General features: G+C 37.9%; 1 protein-coding gene across 2 annotated transcripts in view; it reads right to left on the bottom strand.

Moving 5' to 3' along the window:
• PTPRZ1 (protein tyrosine phosphatase receptor type Z1) overlaps positions 1 to 17121 on the bottom strand; it is a 162764-nt gene that overhangs the window by 12478 nt on the left and 133165 nt on the right. For both annotated transcript variants that reach the window (XM_060020798.1, XM_060020799.1), the window contains exons 14-21: positions 13652 to 13743; positions 10600 to 10685; positions 7676 to 7696; positions 7414 to 7510; positions 5145 to 5227; positions 3450 to 3584; positions 2768 to 2902; positions 1572 to 1735 (exon numbers count right to left, since the gene is read on the bottom strand). In XM_060020798.1, the coding sequence (XP_059876781.1) occupies positions 1572 to 1735; positions 2768 to 2902; positions 3450 to 3584; positions 5145 to 5227; positions 7414 to 7510; positions 7676 to 7696; positions 10600 to 10685; positions 13652 to 13743 (813 nt within the window). The remainder of the gene's footprint in view (positions 1 to 1571; positions 1736 to 2767; positions 2903 to 3449; positions 3585 to 5144; positions 5228 to 7413; positions 7511 to 7675; positions 7697 to 10599; positions 10686 to 13651; positions 13744 to 17121) is intronic.

Raw genomic sequence — 17121 nt, 5'->3', positions numbered from 1 at the left:
CATAAAACACATTTGAGGATTGGTCACTCCCGGCTGTCCTGTAAATTAATATCCTTCTCCAAGCAAATGAGCCACTTAGTAAGTAATTCAGCAAGACAGTAAGCAGCTTAGGAGTTACGCATAATGCTTCAAATAGCAAACAAAGTTCTCTTTTTTCTTTCTTGCTTACAGGTCAAACTCCAAAGCAATCTGATTACTCCTGTTGGAGACGTTTTTATTTTCAATTACAGTTATTATTCGTTATACATTATACAGTGGAAATATTATGTATCAGAGTATAGCAAATAGACATTTAATTTGAGAAGAATGAAAGCGTCAGCCTCACCAGACTCTGAAAAGACAAGGTCTCTGGGTCTGTATCGTCAGGTAAACATGTTTGTAAAGGTTTCCACATTAATGGAAAAAAAGAGTTTGCGCAGGCTTTCAGCTGAAAATATCATTTCAGTGAGATGGTGAGGAATAAAGAATAACTTCAGTCATTTCTAAAGGGCCATTATCTAGCAACTTCTTCAAAGCCTCTACTGGAGGGACAGAATTCAGAGACAGGGATTCTTTTCAAATGCTCTGACGAGTAGGAAGTACTAGAGTGAAGAATTAGCACCCGCTCTGCACAAGGCTCTGGGCCTTTTCCATTCGCTAGGAAACAATCCCTGACCTTCACAGCTATTTTTCCTGCATCTTCCTGTTTCCCTCAGCTTATCGTCGGGCTCGCAGATAAAAAACTCAAGATAGGTCTCTCAGACTTTGAGGATAACTCCTGAGATAGGTAATTAGAATGTGTGAGATACTCTGCATATCAAAGGAAAACAGTTGTTTCTGTAAAAACACAGACGCCGCTTTGACAAAAGTACTCCACATAGAAATGAATTTGACTTTTGTGGTCGGAAAGCTTGGCACAGGAGTCAGCACGCAGTAAACAGTAACTGCTATTTTTGTTTTAACTGAAAAATATTAAATTAAAGCCTCTAACGCATTTTTCTCCTTCTCTGAAATATCATTATTTCTATTCGCTCACCCAGTCTTGGAAATTAAAGTACCTGGGCAACGATGAATTGATTACACGTTCAATAGGCTATATTAGACAGAACTCAGGAAAATGAGAATGGGGTTTTGACACCAAACTGTTTAAAAACAACTTGAAATATTTTGCTAAATTCCCCATACTTTGTGCACTTTGGTTTTTCTAACGTAAACCTGGCATATTAAGTCTACAATAGACTATTAACTCCTAGGAACAGGGGTTGTGTCTTAAGCATTTTTATCCCACGACGTTATGTTGTAACACGTGCTTGTTTAATGACAAAACGTTGTTCTGCCTGCTTCACACAGTTAATAAGCTGAAATCCAATTAACCAGTCAAACAGAATATTATACCTCATAGAAATACCTGGTGCTTTGAAATATTCAGCAATCCAATCCTGAGTCTGGCACACTCACTTCCCAGTCACCAACGTTTCATGCCCCTCAGTTTGTGAAATCATTCCCACTTTGGCAAAACCTTTGTTCCACCGATTCCCTTTTTGTTAGCATAAGCAATTCTATGGGCTTGGAAACCTGGCGCTGAGACTCACCTGCAATGGACAACAACAGGGCCTACTGCGTGGCGCTTGGCCTGGGATGCCTTTCTCACAAAGGTCAGTACGGGCAGCGAGTACTCTGGCACTCCCATGTCAGGCCACTGAGTGTAGTGGTACTGGGTGACCATGCGCCCACTGGGTCTTCCTTTCTGGGAACCCTGGAAGACACCAGACAGCTAATCAGCTAATTATAGGAACACGCACGTACGGGGTCCTTAAACATCAACTCAGGATTCATAGCTTGATGTTGGTGGTTCATAATGAAGCTAAAAAAGTACACTGTCATTTGTGATGGTTAACGTTATGTGTCAACTTGGCTAGGCTATGGTGGCCAGTAGTTTGGTCAAACACCTGTCACACCAGATGTTACTGTCAAGGTAGTTTTTAGATGTGATTGACATTTAAATCAGTAAGACTTCCAGTAAGGTGGATTCTGCTCCATAATGTCAGTTGAAGGCCTTAAGGCCAAAGACTGAGGTTTCCTGAAAAAGAAGGTATTCTAAAGACCGCAACGTAGAAATCTTGCCTGAATTTCCAGCCTGGAGTCAATTCTTAAAACACCCTCTCTCTCTCTTTAAATATATGTATATATACACACATACATGTATATCTACACACAGGTATATGTTTTTCTAAGGAACCCTGACTATAACTTGCTCTTTTTCTTCTCCTCCCCTTTTTCAGTCTCCACTATTTTCAGCTGAATGTGCAGTTATCACATGGGGCAGGGACTTTTGTTCCTGTATCACTGCAACCATTGGCACCATGACCAATATGGTGCTAAAGCCACATCTGGCATTAAGAGACTTGGAAGAAACTTTTGGGATTGAGGCGTAGCTGTGATAAGAACTCTTTTTTTTTTTTTTTTTGCGGTACGCGGGCCTCTCACTGTTGTGGCCTCTCCCGTTTGCGGAGCACAGGCTGCAGACACGCAGGCTCAGCGGCCGTGGCTCACGGGCCCAGCCGCTCCGCGGCATGTGGGATCTTCCCGGATCGGGGCACGAACCCGTGTCCCCTGCATCGGCAGGCGGACTCCCAACCACTGCGCCACCAGGGAAGCCCTGTGATAAGAACTCTGAATGCCTTTAATTATTTGTATTTTTACCCTGTTTCGGTTATACCACCTGTTTTCTTAAAAAAGGATTGAGATGTATTACTCAATTGATGATAGCCATCACTTGTGGACTCACCTTTTTGATCTTTGTGTTCCTTAGAGTAAAAGTCCTCACAGTGTAATATGCAAGCATTTGAACGCTCTTTTGAGTGACCAGAAAGTTCCCATACTCTTCATTCCCATCGGCAGGCCAGTACTGGTCACATTTTCTCTGCAAAAGAGAAAGTCAAGATGCTCTTTTCATATTTCAAATGCTTAGTGTAAGTCATCCCTGAAATCAGTAAAGATTGGATACCATGACTCCCTCATTCTTCTAAACACGTTCTTTCTGTTCTAAGTGATTGCAGGTTTGTTGTCGAGGAGAGCAGAGAGAGAATTACAGGGCTGAAAGAGACTTGAGATGATCAGATTCAAACTCCCCCCTTTCAGATGAGGAAAGTGAGGCCAGATGTACTGAGTTGCTATAAATTAGCCAGGACTAGAATCCAGCTCCCATGAATTAAAATCTACTTCACTCTGCATCGCTTTTCAATGAACCTCATTTGCTTTTTCTTACGGAATGAAGAATGCATTTAAATAGCAGGTAGCTTGAGTTACAGCGAAACTTTTTGACCTTTTAACAGTTTCCCTTAAGCTGTCATACTTACTTGAAAGGAATGCTGATTAGCTTCCCTGACTTTAATGCTGACTCTATCAAAAGCAACTTAAAGCATTTCTAATCACTATCTCGGGGATGGCATAATAGATGACCTTCATACCCTTCCTTTCTCCACAAGGTTTGTTATCATGACAATAACTTCCACATTATGCTCCCATATCATTCTCCAGAAATCTTCAGCTGTAGATTTCAGTGGGCCTTGGGCAGCAATGTAAGCTTTTGGTCTGTTGTAGCCCTGAAGAAACAAATGACAAATGTTTCTTACTGACAAATTTGTATGCCATTTTTATCTGCTCAGTTTCTAAGATCAGGAGATTTTTGCTATAATAGAAAACCATAAAAAAAAAAAACTTTCAAAGCTAGAGAAACTTACTAGTACTAGCAAAGACAGCAACTCTTCTTTAGTTATAATTTTTGTAAAAAAAAGAGTTCTTGGGCTTCCCTGGTGGCGCAGTGGTTGAGAGTCCGCCTGCTGATGCAGGGGACACGGGTTCATGCCCCGGTCTGGGAAGATCCCACATGCCGCGGAGCAGCTGGGCCCGTGAGGCATGGCTGCTGAGGCTGCGCGTCCGGAGCCTGTGCTCCGCAACGGGAGAGGCCACAACAGTGAGAGGCCCGCGTACCGCAAAAAAAAAAAAAAAAAAAAAAAAAAGAGTTCTTTTTGCACTGACACAACCACTATTCTCTGCACCTCTAGTCTAAGTGCATTTAATCCAAGTCTGTTTACTATGCTTGACATCTGGTGCTTAATTGTGCTGCTTTGAAATATGTTCGAGGCATTAGGGCTCAGCTGTTTATAATAGTCAGGAAACCTTTGGTGTTTTCTCCTTACCCTCTCCTTGGTGGCACTGAGCAACGCTAATCATTAATAGCTATCCTTCACTTATTACTCACTGTTGGCCAAGATAGTTTACAAACATTAACCCTAATCCTTAATTTATATGCAAAATGGAAGCATCATCCCTGATTTGGAGATAGGAAACTGAAGCTCAGAGGAGTTCAGTGGCTTTCCAAGCTTTCACAGTTAGCCGATGGCAGAGCTGGGATTCAGAACCAGTTCTAACTCCAAAGCTCACATTCAATCTGACATGCACACTTCCTACTATGGAAGCCTGACGTGGTTGCCTACAACAAGCCTACTGTGTACTTATATTTGCTACTCACTTCTTTGAATTAACTGTTCCAAACAGCACAAACCTGAAGGCTGCTAGACTGCAAGGTCAGTGTCAGGAAAAGAACTGAGTTCCATTGGCATTCAACTGACCACAGGAAAAAAACCAGTAAGTTAGTCAGTGGTCTACAGTCCCTGGAGATCTCCAGTAAGTTTCACAAAGCTGGGTATCCTGAGAAGGGCCCAGGATGATAAAGGCTGGTAACTGGTTTAGAAATCATGTGTTTGCCTTTTAGCCAGTACTACCCTGAGAATTTTTCAGTCAAAATTTATTTAGCAGCTGCTACCTACATAGTGATGGGCTAGGAGCTATGGGACATTCCAAATAAGCACTGATCCTACCCCTCTTATTTAAGGAGCTATAAAACTATCAGAATATATACATCCTACCTTGAATGTAATTTCTCAGCCTGAATTCCCTCTCTCACCCAGGAGATGAACCAAGTATAAGAGCTTGAATGCCATTCAATCTGAAAACTTTTAGCTACGGGATCTCTTACTACTAATTTGTATTTTTTACTATCTTTCATTTAATACTTATTACTATTCTATGTACAATACCATGGTATAATAAATTCATAGTTTAACATAATTTTCATAAAATTTCAGTTGAAACATGCTTACATCCACATAATTGGCATTGATGTAATCAGTCAGTTTGCCATCCTTTTCAGCAAGTTGTGCAAGCTTAACCCTACTATGGTCATCTGTAATAAAAAAAAAAGAAAATATTTCACTATAGCATGAACTGCTTTTCAGCATAAAGTTCATTTATATTTACATAATAATTTATCAAATACAATTAAAATCAGTGCAAACATCATTTACTTTAGTCAGCTTTCGGAGGATACAGAGATGACAAAAATAAAGAGAAATACAACAAAATCCTCTTTCAAGGTTTCCAGTGTGGAAGGTGAGAATGGACATATACACAGAGAGGAATGTTCCGGTGTCAAGAGAGAGGTGCAGAATCCTAGAGGGACACGAAGACAGAAACTGTATTGGTTGGGGATGAAAATAAACCTTTTCATAGAGGTTGAATCCTGAAGTTGGCATCTTAGATGGGTTTCTAAAGGTGGATACTGGGGCTGTGAACACTGCAGAGCCAGTGAAGGGGAGAGAAGAGTGACGGGGGTGTCAGAAAGCTCAGGAAGGATGGCAGCATGCATGCTCTGAACAGGAGGCTGATGGTGGAAGAAGAAGTAGAGAAGGAAGCAGAAGGGGTCTAGAAAGTTTCCGTGAATGGTTACAGCAAACAGCTCTTTCAATGGAAGATCTCAAAGAGGAGCTATTGCAAAGGGAAGCAGGGCAACGACTGCCCAAGAACGGAGGACACGGATCCTGTACTCTCAGTGAAGAGGGGATGAAAACCGTGGTAACTTATACATGGTGCACGGTCATAATTAAATGTGTTGAAATGAGGCATTTGGGATTAAATTCAGTTCTACAGAGAAACTATATTTGGAGGAACTGCGTAGTAAGAAAGGAAAGTGTCACTAGAAGGACACTTGGGGATTTCACTGGGCAGACTATTTTTTTTTTTCAAGGATGAAGAAATGAATACAGACCAAACTATGACAAGTTAAAGAGACGTTCTGGGATAATAATACTTTGGTGATATTAGCAGTTCACAAAGATGCAGGAAATGTAGGCAGAAATAGATGTGTGGCCATGGAAAGAAGGGTTTGGATGGCAGGCTACTTTTGCATTTTGGTTTTCAGATTTTCAGAAGGGTATTACTGGGTAAGTTTTCCGGGTTGCTTTCTTCATCTCAGAGTAGGACTGTTATTACCTCTACCTTGCCAGGTTATTTCAGGGATGGAATGAAATGACGAATTCACAGTGCCAGGCACATAGTAGGTGTTCAACAAATGTTAATCTCTATCTGCTTCTTAATTAGCCGGCGGCTATTTTCTATTTAGCTTGTGGAGAGAATGGTCTAACAACCACTTCACCCTGTCCAAGAAGCAACTGAGTTTTTATGTGCAGCAGGATAGCTGCTTCTGTTGAGAAAGACAAACATGAAGCAGAACGTTCTATCAAAATGGAAAGACTGGTGTAAACCTTGTGGGGATAAAAGACAGCATCCATGCAAACTACTTAGAACTGTGATCGTAAAAATTCCCATTCCAGAAACTAGAATGGAACCAGAATTTAAATAACCGAGCTGGTAATACCATGTTCACATGAATCTAGGAAGGCCCACTGAATACATAAGAAAGGATATAAGTTGAAGTTTCGGGGAAGAATGAATTTCAAGAAATGGAGGGGGCTATAAAGGAAAATAAAAGGGAACAGATGTAAATAAGAGGTGCTGCAAGAAGATGGAAGAAACATGCTAATTTCATACAAAAAAATAGGTAAACTTGTCCTAAAGAAAAGAGCCAGAAAGCTGCTCATGGAGGAGAAAAAGAGAGGTCAGCTAAGGCAGTAAAGGGAGAGAAGAAATAAAAAGAATGAATCCAATTAACCCTTTATCAGACCCCAGGGGAGAATGGCAAGAGAGGAGGGAAAACGGTAGAAGGAAAAAATAGAGTCTAAAGAAAATCCCATTTTATTAGTAAATTCACATCAAGTAGGGGGATCTCCAGTAAAAGTAGGACTATGGAGTATAAATAATAACAGAAAACCATAAGGACAGATTTACAGGCCATGGGGTCTGAAGAAAGGACTGGATTAAAATATGAGTTTATTTTGTTCAAAAGAAACATGTCATTCATTGCAGAATGTATTTAAACTGGAGTGTTATTATCTAACGCAAGTCTCATCCCCTGATACAAAGGTCCTGAAACAGCTACACCGAGGTCTGCTGTCAGAGGACTTCAGGACAGTGAACTAAAAGCACCACAACGACAATGATAACAAGTCAGAGTTGAGTGAAGGGTATACTTACAGGCAACAATATTTATGTATCGGTTCTTGTGCTTATTGTCAGGGTGATTGGAGCTGTCTGCTGTGATGCCTAAATCAACAGTACAGCTCTGCACCTCCTGTAAAGAAATTGTACGCATAACGTTTTAACACACATCCTTTCAAACAAAGTGCCTTAAAATATACTACAGAAGACAAAAACAAAACAATCTATCCAAAAATTTTTTTTTATATGTTACAACTATTTCTTGGCTAAAAGAAAATGCAGTGAAATAATGCCTTACCTGGTAAAACTCTTTCAGTGTCTAATGAGGGAATGAATGCCAAAAAAGTAAAGAAATCAAATTCCACAGCACACGACAAATGAGAAAAGAAAGTGTTCATATTAGGTTTACAATGGAAAACCATGATCATGCAATAAATACATTTGTCAAATACTAACAAAACAGAATGTTTCAAACAGTTGCATGCAAATCAAAACTTCTAACAGCTGGGAACCTTAACATTATGTAAAAGGAAAAAAACACCACTTTTAAAAGGGGACAGTGGTATAATAATATGATGACTTTTTAAAATGCTGATGAGAAAACCCACATACTTGATGACACATTTTAACATACTAGGCAGATTTACTAATATTCAAATATAATTGTATTTGATCATGATAGAACTATTTAAAACTGAATTAGTAGTACATTTTTTTTGTTTGTTTATTTTGAGTAATTTTAAAGAGTAAACAGTTTCCTATTAGGTGGTCTGTAGAGTTGTCAAAACATTAGAAATCTCCTGAAATTTTTTTTTATCATATATACTATGTCTTTTGAAACAACATTTAGATAGTACTACTTTCTACATATTTAATTAGTAGACCTCTTTTTAATTAAAATAAAACTTCAATGGGTAGAGAAAAATTATTTCTGCCATTTCTCTTTTAAAATGAATTAAAATCCTTCCCAGGGATGTCTTCTATCTAAATATATTAGTTTGGAATTTGCAATTATTTAGTACATATTAAGGTAATGACATGAAAGCTTTATAATTTTTGAGAAAGTATGTAACTTAAATATAAATCTGATTCATCAGCAAAATGGCTCAGCCTTTCACTAAACAAGCTTTTAAGGCCTCTTCTGGAGCAAGTCATTCTGACTCTAGATTTAAAAACAATTTAATATATGAACCACTGAAAAGGTGAAGCATTATTAGTTATTAAGCTAATTACTAAGTTAATGAAAAGTTTTCTTTAATCAGACTATGAGTTAAACCAATGGAATTAAGAAAATACTTCTTGAGTAAAAATGTGAGGTTATTTTATTAATTTAATCATTATGAACTGCTTAATAATATTCAAAATGATTTTATAGTGAAAACTGTGAATCTGCCTTTGTATATATGCTTATCAGCAACTTTTACAATAAACTGTCTATTTTTCCTTATGGCTTTTTTTTTCTTCTTTTTAAAATTTATTTATTTTTGGCTGCGTTGGGTCTTTGTTGCTGCACATGGGCTTTCCCTAGTTGCCGTGAGCGGGGGCTACTCTTTGTCGCGGTGTGTGGGCTTCTCATTGCAGTGGCTTCTCTTGTTGCAGAGCACGGTCTCTAGGTATGCAGACTTCAGTAGTTGTGGCTCGCGGGCTCTAGAGCGCAGGCTCAGGAGCTGTGGCGCACGGGCTTAGTTGCTCCACAGCATGTGGGATCTTCCTGGACCAGGGCTCGAACCCGTGTCCCCTGCGTTGGCAGGCGGATTCTTAACCACTGCACCACCAGGGAAGCCCCTCCTTATGGCTTTTAACATCTGGAAGATTAGACACATCCTTAGCATATTCTCCCTTTTGCAACTATGATTTTGTTTGATGGATGCCTGATAGTTTCTACAAGTTAATACCGCACCACCCAGTACCCTCTATTATGGTAGGAAAAAATAATTTGATGTTTTAAAAATATAATTCTTCATATTATTCCACTTTACTTCGTAGTCACTTCACACTGCTTTCTTATTCAATGTAGCTATGACTTAGACTTCTTTTAAGATTAAATTAGCTGATTTCTACTGTTTTTAATTTAGTGAAAACATATATTTCATTTCTCTTTCCTTTGGTTTCTTAAAGCTTTCTAATCTCTGGCGTTTTCCTTCCATAAACACGTTCTTGTTGATCTGATTCGTGGGGAGCAGTTTCTGCGTATATTAGGGATGGTGGTGTATCCTCTGATCAGGATCAGACCTCAAAGGGCTCCAAAGAGGGAGGTCAATTGAGCACTTGGGGCTGAGGTAAGGAGGCAAAAAAGCAATGTGATGCTTCCTAAAGGGGAGAGGCTGGGGAGGGGGTGGGGATCCCTCAATTCCTAGAATGGAAAGGACATGAGTGTTAAGTTTGAATCCCAACCCTGCTATTTATTAGTTGTTAATTAACTTCTGTGGAAGTTGATTTCATCAGCAATATGAATAGAAATAAAAACAAATAACTTCCAGAGTTGGGTGACGGTTGAATGTAGAAGCATCTAGTATGATGATCGGCATATTAGGGAGCGCTCAACAAGAGTAACTTTATGTTTCGTGGTTATTATTGCTAACGGTTGGTTTATGGCGCCCTATTTTGGAAAAGCTCTTTAACTGACAGCTCAGTGGGCCATGATAAATTTGCAGTAAATTTCTCTGCCCCTACCATCTAAGAGTGTTTTACAGAATACTACTAGAAAAATCTTCACTGATTGTGAAGTTCAAATGTTTTTTAGAAATGCATATTTTCTTGAGAAGATGGGGTTTTACCTTCTTGTATAATATTTATTATGCCTTGTATAATAAATGCTTCTGCATTTACACTGTTGTAGTCCTTCCAATTAAGAACTTGTATGTACTTTGGCTAAAAATTATGAAATTTACTAGTTTACTATAATTTATATAATTTAGGAAATTAAAAGGAATCAGTGTTACTAGTTCAGATTTAAAAAAGAATACTAGAGCTCTGAGTTTATGGGAGAGAATTAACAATGTTTTTGTTTTTTCCACTTTTACAACTTGAATTTTAAAATGGAAAACCAATTTTCTAAATTGTATGATAAACATAACACATATCCTAAACACATAATTGATTATGGAACTAATAATCTTGCTAGAGGTGAAAATGGTTTCAATGTCAAGAAATAGCCTATTGCTGAATTTTAAAAATTTACTATTTTCCATATTATTTAAAATAGACATATTAAAATCATACCTCAAATTCTTCAGTAAACCCACTACTTGCATGTAAGTCTGCAACATGCTTTGGAAAGTGCTTTACTGGAATTGCTCCAACATCATCTAAGTGAATAAAAAAATCATGTTGGAAAGGATAATTCAACAGAAATAAATGTGCCTCTCATTTATAGAGATTTATAAAGAGGCTTCTTCTAAAACAACTTCAAGGTTCACTTATTCCTATAATCCCGACTGAATTTATGTTCAAAGAAACATTCAGCAACAATTATCAATTTTCTCTATATTTACTTTCAATCATAACCTGCATTTTAGAATTCTGATTTGATCAAGAATCTCTTTTCCTTTCATACTCTAAAGAGAAACTTAATTTTCAATGTTAAGTTATAAATAATATCACAGCCTCACTTCTTATCAATGGACTGCATCTCTTTATGGATAACTTCCTTTAACATGAGTGGGAGTTGCCTGCAAATTCTGGGGAAAAAATGCAGAAATAATATATTTTCAATTTTACCCTGGACTAAACATAATATATCGTGCAATTTCAGTTTTATAAAATTGTGCAGTTTAATGCCTCTCCGTTAAATAGTCAGATGTTTACATTTGAAAACATTTTTTCCTTCTTTCTATAAATAATAGAAAACATTTATATGCAGACTATCATTAAGGATAATGTCAAAAACCTTTGGGACTTTTAATCTGTAAAATTTCAAGAATTCTAACTTGAAAATATGCTATGTAAACAAAGTCATTGGATCTGTTAATTAATTGTGAAGGGGCCAACTTATTTTACCTGGTTCTGTTTTTTTTTTTTTTTTTTCCTGGAAAGACTTTCTTAGATTAAACATATTACTAGTTCACAGTGTGCAATTTCACAATTTCCTTCCTCTGACAAGGAAACATCAAACACATTTCACTAGAACCAGTTATCTACATCAACAGATGTTCAGCATCTAGGCCATTTAATATTTTTAAGCTTCAGTTGCCAAGAATTTGTTGATTTAAAAAAAATTAGAATCCATCTGTTCTCTTTTAGATGAGTATACCTGAATACTAAAATTGAATTAGCGAGTTAACCTTAAGAAACACTAGACAAAGGTGTAATTTCACCTTCACACCTACAGAAGGATCTTGCCTAGAAGTAGCTTTTATAATTAGACAAGAAAACAGAAATAACTTGTCACATCTAAATCGTTAGTTCTCCTAGTAAAGCTTCGTCAAAACCACGGATATTATCCTGCACAGCTAACCTCTTTCCACAAGCAAACTGACTACTTCTCATTTGCCATCATGTCTTTTGGTAATTCTTTCACGAATTGGTCTGCAAGTAAAAGGAGGAGATGCCCTTGAGCACCTTTCTTCTAAGAAGTAGAACAGGGGATTCTGGATTTCCTGGACAACCTGATTTTGGATTATTTTATTTACTGTTAATAATAAACTGTGTTGGACTTTGGATAATGGTATAGTTAATTTGCATACCCATGCTGACAGGATATGTAGAAGAGGTATGTTTGAAAGTGAAGGGAACTAAACACAATAGATCACCAAGAGCAACTGGTCTCAAAATTCTAAATATGTTAATGAGAAATTGTGCTGTACTAAAAGAAAGAATTTTAATATAAACTAGAAAAACAAAACAGTGGTGGTTAAAGACACAGAGTTGATAGAGTTGATAAAAGAGGTAAAGGAGCAAAACACTTCTTATTCCTATGCCTGCTGCAAATTACAAGGAAAATGCTTCTCTTCTTTATTTTTGTTTTTGAAATCATGAGACTTCAGGAGATAACTTCATGTAGAATTTGAGCCTCAAGCAATAACATCTGGCATCTCAGACAATTTAAAAAGAGGCTTCTGTACAAAGATGTAGAGTGGAATGTTTCCATTTGCTTTCCCTAGTTTGGTGACTCTCCGTGTCCTCGTCTCGTCCTCTGTCCTCCAGTTCTGCTTCCTTAATTCGCACATTTCTAGTAAACTTTTTTTTTTTATTATTGTTAGCACTTTTCATTCTGAAATGTTATAAAATGTTAATTCATAAGTGTCTGTGACCTTAGTTACAGTGTGAACTCTAGGGTCAGTAAGGGTCTTAAAATGACCCTGGTTAATTCTTGAATATTGTTAACTAGGTAAGTTCTGATAAAACAGTTGATGTTTTCCCACGGATACAACTGACATTTTCACTTAAAGTATTTCCGGCAACCACGCATTCTTTGTGCTCAAGTTTTTCTTGTACCCTCACCATTTTAAAATTTCTTTTTTTTCCCGTAATGTAGTTAAGAAACCTTTTCTCACATACACTCAGATAATCAGAAGGGAACTAAACGTTATCTTTACTTTTGTAGGTTTTGTCCTGTCCATCCTTACTGCAATGATTTAGTCTGACTTTTGTTGTTTAGGTTTCCATTGAAGGAATGCAAATGACTGAAAGTCAGCATTATTCCTTACTGATATTTTATTGCTATAAATATTTATGTTCTTTAACATATAACATCTGAACAGCTATAAATTATTTTGCCACATTACCTGTATGGTTAAGACTGTTCAAAACATTTTTTTATTAATTACTTTAAAAAATTAATTAATTAATTAATTTATTGACTGTTTGGGTCTTCATTTCTCTAGTTGTGGTGAGCGGGAGCTACTCTTCATTGTGGTGCGTGGGTTTCTCATTGCGGTGGCTACTCTTGTTGTGGAGCACGGGCTCTAGGTGCGTGGGCTCAGTAGTTGTGGCTCACGGGCTCTAGAGCGCAGGCTCAGCAGTTGTGGCGCACGGGCTTAGTTGCTCTGCGGCGTGTGGGATCTTCCTGGACCAGGGCTCGAACCCGTGTCCCCTGCATTGGCAGGCAGATTCTTAACCATTGTGCCACCAGGGAAGTCCCAAGAATGTTCAAAATTAACAAGAACGAGTTATAAACCTGAATGCCTGATACATAATATTTTGGGCAACACAAACATTTAACTAATCTACATTATAGCCATTTGCAAAGTACTCCAATAAGGAAAAACCTTCCAACATCACGCTTTTCATTTAACATCTACCAGCTACTCAGGGTCACACTTTAAGCTATTACCTGAAATTGGAAAGATAGGTGTTGGAGGTGTGGATATTACTCGAGGGGATGTACTGTCCTCTAAGTAAAAGTGTGCAGTCTGGAAACATTTCCTGGAAAGAAAAGAAAGCAATTTATACTACTAGCTGGCATGGTCAGCAAGACAACTTCCAAGATGCTTAAAGATTATGACAGAAATCTCCAGAATTAAAACATAAGTGGAAATCATCTACTTATCACCTACTTTTACAAAACACCGTTATTAGAGAATTTTATAGCCTCCAAATTTATCTCAGCTTTACCTGTACCAGATGAAGAAGACTGAGCAGATATCAGACATGGTAGAAGCAGAGATGACACTTGAACTTGGCAGTTGGTGCCAAGGAGTCGGACACCTCCATGCCCTAGTTACTCTTCCACTGTTGCCGTATACCAGGATGTCTTGCCATCTTGGACAGGACCAGAGTGGAAAAGAAAGCCTGTCCAAAGCTATTTTCACTCAATATTTAAGGGACTGTGCCGTTCTGAGGATATTCAGCTGCTAGCAAAAGGCATCAAGCTGTGACCACATAGAAATGAAATTCTAGTGTGGTAACATTTTGATGAAAAAAGAAGGCAGCTTTATATTATAAGTATGATAATGCAGTAATAACAAAACGAGGTGAGGAAATAGTGAGCATATAACCAAAAACAGGGGTGATTTTCTCTCCAACAGATGCTAGCCTTGATGAGAGTTTTGAGAATGAATATATTTGGAATCAACGACAACCGTGACCTAAAATGTCACCTGAATCTATTTTCATTCAGATAATAAGAGTAACATCTCTCACTACAAACAATTGAGAAGAGCAAAGAACCAACTGCTGCTGTAAACTAATGCAAACGGTCCTTAATTTAAAAAATTTTTAAATTAATACTGCTAATGACACTCTTTGATGTGGGTCATTTAATTTATTTGAAGCATTACTCATGAGTGGTTAAGTTTAAATGGAAAGATCTGCTTAGGGGAAAATGCCAATCTCATTTTCCATTTAAAAGATCCAAGCGACAGGATATTTATCCTAATGAGCTTTAACGTAACATTTGTTCTTACATGACACACTTCAATTTGTGATATTTTTTTCAATAATCATTTTCCTGCACAGAATTCTTCAGTGGCTTCCCACTGGAATTACAATGATATTCCATTATTTCAGCAAGGGCTATAAGACCCTCTGCCACCTGGTCCCCTCGAACCCCAGCGGTTTCACCTCCTACAACTCCTACCTGCACCCACTAGGCTCTAGCCCACTGGTTCTTTCTTTCTCCCTCTAAGAAACCCGCCAGGATCATCTCAGGGCCCTGGTTCTTGATGTTCCCTCTGGCCACTTGCCTCTTTCCCATCATTTATGCATTGGCTAAAATGCCACATCCTCTGAGAGTCCTTCTCTGACCACCTGAGCTAAAAGTACCAGCCCTGCCAGCCAAGTCACTATTCTTCCCCCTTTTGTTTGCTTTGTGGCACTTATCACTATCTGAAATACTTTATTTATATATTTGTTTATTCATGTTTCATAATTTTAGTTGGTCCTCCCTCACCAGAATGTAAGCCCCCAAAGGGCAAGGTACTTGTCTTATGTCATTGTTAGTCCTCAGTGCTAAGAATAATGTCTGGCATGTTGTAGGTGCCCTGAAATATTTGCTCAATGAATTCACTGCTATAATTATGAATAGTACAAAATTATATAATGTCACAAGCCAAAAAAAAAAATTCAAAGGCGACGATATGCATAGCAAAAAACTAGCCCTCTGCTGTGATGTTATAACCTTTAATAATCAAGCCTGTGAGAGCATAGATAACTGACAGAACACAGGAATGTCTTCAACAGAGAAGAGGTGATGTAGGAGGAAGACGAGTGGATGTAGAATCAACTGCAATGTGGGGTCAAAGGGACCCTGAGCGAGGTTCATATCCTGGAAAGGTGAAAGAGCATGGCAGACTAATGAGAAATGGGAAAGATGAGGGTCACAGGTCTCATGATAAAGAAACTATCCTACTGAAAGTCCACATTTGAGCAGAATTGACACCAGACTGGAGCAGGAACTACAGGGAAAGTGTGGCTTACCTGTGTAACCACAGATGTAGTATTTCCTGACACACTGATATGAAAACACTGGATTTGATACACCTGCTTTTAAGATCACTGAATTAAAACCTCCTTGATTCCTCTAAAATATGGTTACACAAGCCGGTTGAAAGGGTTTCTATTTATTTTTCAATGAATCTTAAAGTTGTAAAATACCTTAAGGGACCTAGTGCAATATCACAGCTGATACAAGAGTCCCTTCCCTAGCATCTCTGACATATTAAAAAGACCCAGTTTGAATACCTTCAGTGACAAGGAGCTTACTTCTTTATGAACCATCTTTAGTTACTAGACATTTCTTGTACTAACTCAAAACTCAATCTCTTGTAAGTATCTCCAAATGGTACCCAAAGAGGAGACTCTCCTTTTCCAATGTTATGCCTCCTACTGTTGATATTTTTTTTGTATCGAGCCCCAAATCTATCTCCCTGTTACTTTGACATATTGGCTCTAGTTCTGTGCTTTACAGATTTTTAGATTATAGTACCCCAAATCTTTTAATACCTAAACCCTACCTATCTGTGGTCCAAATCTTTTTTGACTTTTCTCCTTGAAGTTTATATCCAATAACACAAACATGTTGTAGATCATTGAACATGTCTTTTCCTGCTCTAACTCAGTATTTCTCCTCCCTGCTTTAAACATGGTTCTTCTGACCAAAATGCCTCAGTCACTAATGTGCCGTGCAAACACTTCCTTTTTAAAGACAACTCAGTGGTTTCCTCCCTGCGAAACAGCCTCTCATTTCCTAAGCAGACTCTTGCACTCCAGTTTCTGTTTCTATTATACCCAACGCAAATCTCCATTCACACTCACCTTAAGACTGCTTTGAAAAGTATGCTTAATTAATCCAAGGATGACCTTCACTTCCTGGACATTATTCTCCATTATTTTATTTTAAATATTTTAATTAATCGGTGGTTATAGTATTTTGCAGTATATTTGTTTTGTGCTTTTATGCTCATTATGTTTTTTTTTTAAAGATGGGGCCATGTCTTTTGATTTATGTAGACTCAATTTTTAATGCAATGCCAGGAGTACAATAGGTATTAAGTGTTGAATGATTAGACAGATTTCCAGTAGTAAGTAAATTCCACCAACCACAAAGTATTCGGCTGCATCCTAGACTCTCTTGCCTACCTGAGCCTCAAATGAGATTAACCTAAAATTTCAAAACATTTGGGAGGGAGAGGTGGAATACATAGCTAGAGAAAAATGAATGGATAGACGGATGGATGGATGGATAGAGGATGTGTCTGAGAGAATGGGAAGAAGGTAGCATCTCTTAGAAGAGGAAAAGGTAAATTAAAACATATTAGTATAGCGGTTTAACATGTTGCTAATATTCATCATAGTATCTGGGTA

This window comes from Delphinus delphis, chromosome 9 (genome assembly GCF_949987515.2).
Source record: "Delphinus delphis chromosome 9, mDelDel1.2, whole genome shotgun sequence".
In the NCBI taxonomy this organism is placed as follows: domain Eukaryota; kingdom Metazoa; phylum Chordata; class Mammalia; order Artiodactyla; family Delphinidae; genus Delphinus; species Delphinus delphis.
This window is presented reverse-complemented; position numbering and strand designations above follow the sequence as displayed.